This window comes from Myodes glareolus, chromosome 2 (assembly GCF_982192425.1).
Source record: "Myodes glareolus chromosome 2, mMyoGla1.1, whole genome shotgun sequence".
In the NCBI taxonomy this organism is placed as follows: Eukaryota; Metazoa; Chordata; class Mammalia; order Rodentia; family Cricetidae; genus Myodes; species Myodes glareolus.
The window spans coordinates 108,934,014-108,943,900 of record NC_142027.1 but is presented as its reverse complement, the minus strand read 5'-3'; the positions used below and the strand labels follow the sequence as shown (position 1 = coordinate 108,943,900).

At 47.6% G+C, this 9,887-nt stretch overlaps 1 protein-coding gene across 1 annotated transcript; it reads right to left on the bottom strand.

Annotated features, from left to right (window-relative positions):
• Window positions 1–8,480: 8,480 nt before the first annotated feature.
• On the bottom strand, window positions 8,481–9,536 carry Pop7 (POP7 ribonuclease P/MRP subunit). The gene is made up of 2 exons (XM_048433948.3): window positions 9,341–9,536; window positions 8,481–9,133 (listed from the first exon to the last, which is right to left on the bottom strand). The coding sequence occupies exon 2, from the start codon at window positions 9,121–9,123 to the stop codon at window positions 8,701–8,703; it is 423 nt and encodes a 140-aa protein (XP_048289905.1). The 5' UTR covers window positions 9,124–9,133; window positions 9,341–9,536; the 3' UTR covers window positions 8,481–8,700.
• Window positions 9,537–9,887: the final 351 nt, after the last annotated feature.

Here is a 9,887-nt window from a genome sequence, read left to right as displayed (position 1 = left end):
GGCAGCCCAGCTTCCTACGGGCTCCATCTGCTCCCAGGAGGTTCCAAGACGAGGAAACCTTGACGATGGGGTTGATGGAGGGCTACTCAAGCCTACAATCTTAGCACTTAAGAAGCGAAGGCAAGGGGATCGAGGCCAATCAGCCTGGACAGCATACAGAGAAACCGTGTCTCGAAAGAACAAGAAAAGAGATGGCAAGATGGCCCGGCAGTTAGATCTCAGACCTAAGCTTGGTTGGCATCATTTACATCAGGTGGCACACGAGCACCTATAACTCCAGTTTCCTGGGGGATGTAACACCTCTGACCTCTGAGGGCACCTGAATATATCTACATACCTACCTGAATACATACCCACACAGAAACATACGCATAATTAAAAATAAAATAATATCAAGCAGTGTGATAGTGCACGCCTTTAATCCCAGCACTCAGAAGGCAGAGGCAGGCACATCTCTGGTTCAAGGCCAGCCTGGTCTACAGAGCCAGTTCCAGAACAACCTGAGCTACAAAGAGAAGCCCTGTCTCAAACCTTTGCCTAGTCAGTGAAGTGCTTACTGCCCAAGTGTGGAAAACTGAGTTCTACCTCCAGCATATAAAAGCTGGGCTTAGGTGTGTGTGTGTGTGTGTGTGTGTGTGTGTGTGTGTGTGTGTGTTATCCCAGTGCCAGTTAATGACAACATAGGCAAGCGAGTTCCAGGTAAAAATGAAGCAAAGCGGCCAGGAATGTTGGTACAGGCCAGCACTTGGGAGAAAGAGACAAGCAGCTCTGTGGGTTCAAGGTCAGCCTGATCTATAAAGAGAATTCAAGCCAGGCAGAGCTAGTGAGATCTTGTCTCAGACAGAAACAAAGGAGGAATGAAAAGTTAGGAAGAAAAGGAAAGAAAGAAAGAAAGAAAGAAAGAAAGAAAGAAAGAAAGAGGGAGGGAGGGAGGGAGGGAGGGAGGAAGGAAGGAAGGAAGGAAGGAAGGAGGGGAAGAAGAGAATGGAAGGAAGAAAGGAAGAAAAGAAAGAAAGGTGGGTAAATGGAGTTCTGTAAATAACTCCCTCTGGCCTTCATGTGCACCTTCACATATGTGAGCAGGTGCAGGCACAGACACAACCAGGAACAACAAAGAACAACAAAAAGTCAGGTTGATGGAGGGGGGTTCCACTGTATGTCACCATCCTTGTCTCCCTCGTCTCCACGGCCACTCTGTGTCCCTCCTAACCCAATGCGCCCTGCCGGTTCATAAGTCCCTCCCCTGACACCTCTGCCCATGTGACCCTCTTTCCTTTCTTCCGACCGTCAAACTTCTATTCACCCTGCAGTACCTGAGTCAAAGGTTAAGACGTTTCGGACCCAACAAAGAACTTAATCTTTCCTCTCCCGCAATTACGTATCACGGGAGCCATCACCACTTAACCTTCCCAGCTACAGGGTGAGCCATGTCATATGCAGAAGCCATGGGAAAGGATCTTGGCCAACTCGGACCTAATTCAGAGCCACACCAAGTTACCCCCATGATAATTGGAATAAAATTCAGTTCCTGATTCGTAGGGACTGTTAAACTCTTGTGATCTCTAACAACAGTAGACAATACAACGCATAGCCTGTACTGCATAGTGAGTTTCAGGCCGGCCTGAGTTACATATTTCTACCTGTCTATAGTAGTCCTTGGCATCTGAGGGGAATGAATATGGGGACCCCCCCCCCCCGAGAATACCAAATACGGGATACTCAAGTCGCTGTTATAAAAACTGTGCAAGTAGTGGCATGGACCTGAAGTCCCAGAACTCAAGACGCCAAGGCAGGAGGATGTTGATGTGAAGTCAGCCTGGACTACACAGCAAATCTCAATTAAAAAAACAAACAAATAAACAAATGCGGGTGTGGTGATATAAACCCATAACCCTAGCACTTGGGAGGCAGAGGTGTGAGGATGGCCCACAAGTATGGGGTTGGCCTGAGCTACATAGTGAGTTCCAGGATGCCCAGGACTATATAACAGGAACTTAATTCAGGCAAACAAGCAGGCCTAGAAGATGGCGCAGTAATACATCACTCCTTATGTGAGCATGGGGACCAGAGTTTAGAGCCTGGGAACTCAAGTAAACGCCAGGCAGGTGTGGTTGTGCACTTGTAATCCCAGCCCTCGGGAGGCAGACACAGGGCAGTCTAGGGCAAGCAGCTCTCCATACCAGCTGCAGTTAGCAAGCTCTGGGGTCATCGAGAGGCAAAGTCCTGAGAAGTAATATGGAGAGCAAGTAAGGGTGCTGCCCAGTGTCGGCCTCAGGTCTCCACACGGACACCTGTGTACGTTCAAATTGCATACCCATTGCACACACACGTGCCAGCCCCTGCCCTGTAAATTCATATGTATGTAAACAAATGAGCCCATACAAGGAGCTCCTGGAACCTGTGACCATTCTCATCTCTAGATTTTTTAAAATACAGAATTTTATATAAATAGTAGATATGATGTATTGTTTAGGGGATAATGCTAAGAAAACAACTGGGATACGTTTGTAGACAGTCTCTCTATGTAGTCATGGCTAGCCTGGAACACTGTGTAGACCAGGTTGGGCTCCAGCTCACAGAGATCTGCCCGCTTCTGCCTCCTGAGTGCAGGGATTAAGACTCTAGATCACCTTAACTAGAAGATTTATTTATTTTTGGAGGTTCATTTTATCTTTAATTACATGATGTCTATGTGCAGGTGAGTGCAAACTCCAATGGAGGTTTGCAGAGGACATCAGAGCCCCTGGAGCTGGAACTGCCCTTGTGAGCCACTCAACTTGGGCGCTGGGAACCTTTCTTGTGTCATCCCCAAGAACAGTACTCACTGTTAACCTCTGGGCCATCCCTTCAGGCCCTCTCCACTTTTATGTAGCGAGCCAGGAATTAGGGGCAGGAATTCCATGCTCCATGCGCCACCTCTTTGGTTGGTTTTGGTTTTTCAAGACATGTAGTGGGAGGTCCGCTTGTTCACTCCCAGCTGCCCAGACTCGAAATAACCACACAGAAACTGTATTAATTAAGTCACTGCTTGGCCTATTAGCTTATACATATTTCTAGCTCACTCTTATCTCTTAAATTAACCCATTTCTATTATTTTATATTTTACCAGGAGGCTCATGGCCTACCGGGAAGGTTCCGGCTAGCAGCTTGCGTCTTTCTCCTCTGGCGACTCCATGACGTCTCTTTGACTCCGCCCATATCTCTTCTACCTGGCTATATTCTGTTAAGTCATTGGCCGAAGGCAGCTTCTTTATTCATTAACCAATAAAAGCAACACATATACAGAAGGACTTTCCACACCATTTCCCCTTTCCTGTTTAAATAAAAAGTAAGGTTTTAACTTTAACATAGTAAAATTACATATACCAAAACATATCAAGCAAGAATTAGTTACAACATTTATATCTACTTTATCTTTTATCATAATTAACAAAAACTATAATTATAACTATCTATTCTTTTTTTAAATATTTATTCATTTATTATGCATACAATATCTGCCTGCATGTGTCCCTGCAGGCCAGAGAGGGCACCAGACCTCATTACAGATGGTTGTGAGCCACCATGTGGTTGCTGAGAATTGAACTCAGGACCTTTGGAAGAGCAGGCAATGCTATTAACCACTGAGCCATCTCTCCAGCCCCATAACTATCTATTCTTCAACTCCATCAAAGTCTCCAAAAGGATATAATATTACCTAAGTAAACAGAAAGTGCATTGTAAACAACTTCCAAAACTCTAGAATTGACAGAGGTATCTCACTGCCTGGACTGTCACCCAAAGTTCTTCTGTATCATTGGGGCATCCAATCTTCAGACCACAGGCCCATAGTATCCGGCAGACTTTTCCATGAAGCAGGAAACTTGAAGATCTGTCTTGCCTTGTAATGGTGAAGTCCATCAGTTGCTTTCTTTTGTGTCTTGTAGAATGTCTGGCAGACTCTTTCATGAAGCAGGAACCGTGAAAGATGTGAGATTATCCTTTAGACAAGTTCAGCAGTCATTTCTCTGTGGGTCCTGCATGTCCAGTTCACACAGCATAACATCAAGCAGTCCAGGCAAGAGCAGTTTCTTGCCCAAATGGCTAGCAAACTCCATAAGAAGCCTCTTCGATGCTCATCTTCCTCTTGAAGTAATTGGTGCTGCCAGGAGCAGTTGTGTCTCATTGTCATGAAAAGTCGTAAGTTCTTAAACATTTTAAATGCCATATTCTAAAGGTCTCTGAAAGATACTACAAAGACAGCTTCTTCTTTTTTTAAAGATGTATTTATTATGTATACAGTATTCTGTACTGCATCTATGCCTTTAGGCCAGAAGAGGGCACCAGATCTCATTACAGTTGGTTGTGAGCTGCCATGTGGTTTCTGGGAATTGAACTCAGGACCTCTGGAAGAGCAGTTAGTGTTCTTAACCACTGAGCCATCTCTCCAGCCCGCTTATTTATTTTTATCTTATATGCATTGCTGTTTTGCCTTATGTATGTCTGTGTAAAGGTGTTGGGTCTCCTGGAACTGGAATCAGACAATTGTGAGTGCTGGTAATTAAACCCGGGTCATCTTGAAAGAGCAGCCAGTGCTTTTAACCACTGAGCCATCTCTCCAGCCCAGAGACAGGGATTCTCTGTATAGCCCTGACTGTCCTAGAACTCAGTCTGTATACCAGGTTGGCCTTGAACTCAGAGATCTGCCTGCCTCTGCCTCCTGAGTGCTGGGATTAAAGCCTTGTGCCACCACCACCTGGCATGTTCCACTTTTTAAAACACCTTTTTGTTAGCATACAAATAAATGTGCGTGCGTGCGTATGTGTGTGTGTAGTCTCATGCATCCCAGCCTGGCCTTAAACTCACTGTAGAACCCAGAACGATCTTTAGCTCCTGCCTCCATGTTTCAAGTGTTGCAATTACAGGTTTGTGATTCCATATTCAATTATGAGATGCTGGGGATAGAGCCAGGGCTCTGTGTGTGGTAAAGCAGAACTCCAGCACGGTGCTATGTCCCCAGTCCTTTATTGTGGTGTCTTTGTACATATAGATCCGTATGCTTTCTTCTTATTTGCCCTCCCCCATTGCCCTCCCGACTGCTCCCCCTCTCCTTGCTGACTCCCTTCCTTCTCACCAAATAGCTTCACTTCATATACACATATATGCATATATGTGTATGTATGCATATGTGCACATGTATGTATACATGTATGTGTATGTGTGTATATATTCACCTTGCACACATATATAATGTGTATGTTTAGTCTGTTAGCATTGTGGCAGGGAACATGAAAGCATGCAGCAGACATGGTCCTGGCTACATCTTGATATGCAGGCAACAGGAAGTGAACTATGGCCATCTCTCCGGCCCTGAATCACGTTTTCTTTATCTGTTCATTTGTGGCTAGACATCTAGGCTGGTGCTGCGTCTTGCGCATAGTGCAGCAATAGACACAGACAGGCAGGCATCTCTGTTGCATGCTGACTGGGAGCCCTTTGGGTGCATGCCAAGGAGAGGTATAGCTGGGTCGTATAGCAGATGTTGCTCCACTTTTAGTTTTTGGAGAAACCTCTACACTGATTCCACCAGTGGCCACAGCAGTTCACCCTCCCGCCAACAGTGTATAAGGATTCATCTTCCCCACATCCCACATCCTTGGCAGTATTTAACTTTGTTTTCTTTTTTCTTTTTTTCTTGTTTTTCGAGATAAGGTTTCTCTGTAGCTTTGGGACCTGTCCTGGAACTAGCCCTTGTAGACCAGGCTTCCCCCGAACTCACAGAGGTCCACCTGCCTCTGCCTTCCAAGTGCTGGGATTAAAAGCCTGTGCCACCACCACCCGGTTTAAGTTTGTTTTCTTGACTGCCATCCTGACTAGGGTGAGATGGAATCTCAAATCGTTTTTGATTAGCATTTCCTGGTAGCTAAGGATGTTGAATGCTATTTCAAATATTCATTGACCAAACTATTTATTCCTTTGAGTGCTTTCTTTAAAAAAACAATTATATGTAACCAGACAATGGTGGCACACTCCTTTAATCCCAGCACTCAGGAGGCAGAGGCAGGCAGATCTCTCTGAGTTTAAGGCCAGCCTGGTCTATAAGAGCTAGTTCCAGGGCACCTAGAACTATTACACAGAGAAACCCTGTCTTGAAAAACAACAACAAAATTTCACATATATATATGTGAAATTATATATATAGACAACCTAGACAAGGTTTCTCTGTGTAGCCTTGGCTGTCCTGGAACTCACTCTGTAGAGTAGACTGTCCTTGAGCTCAGAGATTCTCCTGCCTCTGCCTCCTGAGTGCCAAGACTAAAGGCATGCAATACCACTGCCCAGCTAAGATCTTCATTTTTTCATAAATGAGGAAACAGGCTGAGGGAGGCTGAGCAAATACCAGGCCCCCACGTGGGGCTTTCCCCACTACTTTTATAATGAGTATTGTCTATTGGAAACCTCTTATTTGAAGTCCAGCTGGGATTAAAGGCATGCACCACCACTGCCTGGCTAAAAATTCTATTTATGTGGTTTGCCTGCAAGAATGTCTGCACCATGTGTATGCCTGGTGTCCATAAGGCCGGAAGATGGTGCTGAGTCCCCTGGGTCTGGAGTAGTCAAATGAGTTCTGGGAATTGAACAGGAGTCCTCTGGAAAACAAATGGTGCTTTTAACCACTGAGCCTATCTCTCCAGTCCCTCCAAGTACTTTGTATTCAATATATTAGCGTGATAACATGATTTATCTTTGAGTGACTTGGGGAGATCTTACAATTCTAGGCATTAATCCTGTCAGTGTATGGCTGGCAAAGATTTCCCTCTAATTCTCTAAACTATCCCTTCACTATGCTGATATCCGTTTCTGAGTTTTTGTTTGCTTTTAAGGCAGTGTCTTGCTCTGTCACTCAGGCTGGCTTTGAATTTACTATGTAGCCAAGGTTGGTCTCCAACTCAGACCTTCCTGCTTCAGCCTCAGAAGTGTTGAGATTACATGTGTATGCAATCCCATTTAGGCCAGTTGGCTTTTCAGGAACAAAGTTGTGATCCACTGTGTAGATCCTAAAGCCAACAAATGCGTCTCAGGAGATAACTTTCAGGAGTTGGTTCTCTCCCATCATGTGGGTTCTGGGGATTGAATTCGAGTTGTCAGGCTTGCCTTTAACCGGGAGCCATCTTGTCCGGGCCCTCTGATTTGGTCTTTTAAGTTTCCTGTCCATGGCCTGGTGCCATCCACATTCAGGGCCAAACTTCCCACCTCAGCTAAACCTCTATGGAAGGTACTCACAGACATGCCCAGAGGTGTGTCTTCTTGGTGGCTTGAGACCTCAGCAGGCTGGCACTGAAGATTTACCACCACAACCAATATTAAATTATATAGGAGAGATTTCCTCTGCCCATGAAATGGTTGGACCTGGCTGATCTGACTCTAGTCTAAAGATGCCCAGAAGGATGTGGGCTCTGCAGGAACAGGAATTAAGTGAACAGTCAAAAGTGTCAGTTAAGAGCTGGGGGGCCTAGGGCTGGAGCGATGGCTCAGTGGTTAAGAGTACTGACTGCTCTTGCAGAGGACCCGGGTTCAATTCCCAGCACCCACATGGCAGCTCACAATTGTCTGAAGATCCAGTTGCAGGGGATCTGACACCTTCACACCAATGCACATAAAGCTAAACCATAAAAAAAATTAAAAAAAAAAAGAGCTGGGGCCTAGCTCAGCAGTAGAGGGGTTGAAGAACTAGGGAGTGGCTCAGCATCAGCACACTTACTTAGCATATGAAGGCTCAAGGTTTGACTCAGCAAACAATACTATCAGTTCAAGCTAATTTTAGAAAACTACAATCTTCATCATTTCTAAAAGTCTTGCAGCACGTGTTATGTGAGTACAGGTACAGGGACTATAGTGTGAGCCACAGGACTTTAGGCTTCAGTCCTCGCCCTCCACCCTGAGACAGGGTTTCTTGTCGGTGGTTTATGCTGGGGTGGCGAGCCCACTAGCTGCAGAGGGTCCTCCTGTCTGACTCCCTGCTCACTTTTGAAGAATGAGATTTGAGTGCTACAGAGCCCAGTGGGAAATGGGTTCTGGGTATCGAAACTCAGGTATTTACGATTATTTGCCAAGTGCTTTTTCTATTGGATCATCTCCCCATCTTAATTCTTGTGGTTCCTAGGGGTTGAACTTCCGGCCCAATCCTGTGCTAGGTAACGCTGGTCACAACTCCCCCATTCAGTTATATCCACAACCCACTTCCTTCACCTTTAAACCCTCTCTAGTCCCAAGCCTGGGAACCCAGCCCGGCTACAGTTAGCTCAGTGACTGAGTCTACTCTCTAGTCTTCCCAAGAGCACGTTGTAACTATCGAGCTTCAGTGATACCTGCATTAGATTCGATTCATGCCACACTGTAGTCCAATGTGCGTTCTTTTCCTGTGCCTACGTACTTGTGCCCTTTCCTCCTCAAGCACACACAGAATCATACAAGGAAGCAGAGTCCGTGGGAAGCCCGGCACCAACACAACTCGATACTTTTATTGTACAGGACAAGGAGGATTCACTTCTTGGGCTCTCCATTTACAGTCCTCTAGGCTGTGGGAACATGTGTTTTCTTACAAGGCTCTGACAACAGGTCCATTCCAGAACAAGAGCCAAACGAACCAGCAGCAACCTCAGTCACACGGAACCTGGATGTGTGTGTGTAAAAGAATTGATGGGTGAGAGTCCGTTTCAATTACTTGGGTGTGACTCTGAAGACCCGGATGTGGATGGCCGAGTTGTTCCGGATCCTGGTCAGTGGCTCTCGAGAGTCAGTCTCTGGTTCCAGCTCATCCACCAGCTCCACGGTGGAGGTATTGGCAGCCACCTGGAGGGACCCAAAGCTGCCTGCCTGCAGCTGCAGAGCGATGTTGATGGCGCGGTTAATGGCCAGGCCCAAGCCGTGGATGTAAATCTCAGCGCATGCGTTATGCCCTCTACTGCCTCCGTCCAGCAGCTTTTGACAGCGGGCTAGCTGGGCCTTAAAGTCAGTCTTCATGTTGACATAAATGTCATTGGGCCTCCTGGGCAGGCGGTGAGGAAGTCGTTTCCGAAGGGTGTACTCCACGGGGTCCAGCTCGGCCTCGATAGCACCACGGGGTTCTCTGTTTTCCGCCATGCTTTCGGCCCTGGCATGGAGAAGGAACAGGATTCAGGGAGAATGAATGACAAGAGAGCTCTTTCCTGCCCAGCTTCCTAAGGGTGCAGCCAGAAGGGGGCGCCCTCGACGACCCTCTTCCTTCCCGGCCTCTCAATCCCCTCCACTTCCGTTTTCTCCACTCCCGGTTTTAATTCGCTTGTCACGTGGTTCCCACCCCCGGCGTCTCCGAGCCTACCTTCTCCGTTCCACGGTGCCCTTTCGCTCGCGTGCGGCTCGCCGGCCGACCCGACTGGATGCCGCTGCCCGCGACACTCACAAAAAACAATGAAGAAGTGATCGGAACAGGAACGCCAGAGAAGGGCGCCGACGAGGGAGACGCACTGCGCACGCGCATCCCCGTCCCCAAGCCGGAACCGGTCGGCTCGTAGCCTTCCCGGCCTCCGTTCTCCTGCCCACACCGTTCCTCGTGCGCATGCGCACGGACGCTTTCGTCTCGCGAGACTTCCGGACTGTCGAGGGCGGGGCAAGCTGCCAGAGGTGGGGCTAAGAGGGGCGTGGGCCGAGGTGCCCGGTTGTCTTCCTCTCCGCTGGGCAGTACTCAGGTACGCCGGCGGGGATCAGTCCTGGAGACTGGCAGGATTAGGAAAGGGGGTTCGGGTCAGTGTAGGAGCTGCGGTCGCCCAGGGGCCGGGAGACAAGGCTGGAATCCACGTCTGAGCCGCGGAACGGACAGCTGCCCTCCCTCCCCAGGTCCTAGTAGCCCCAGACGCAGAGAGATCGAA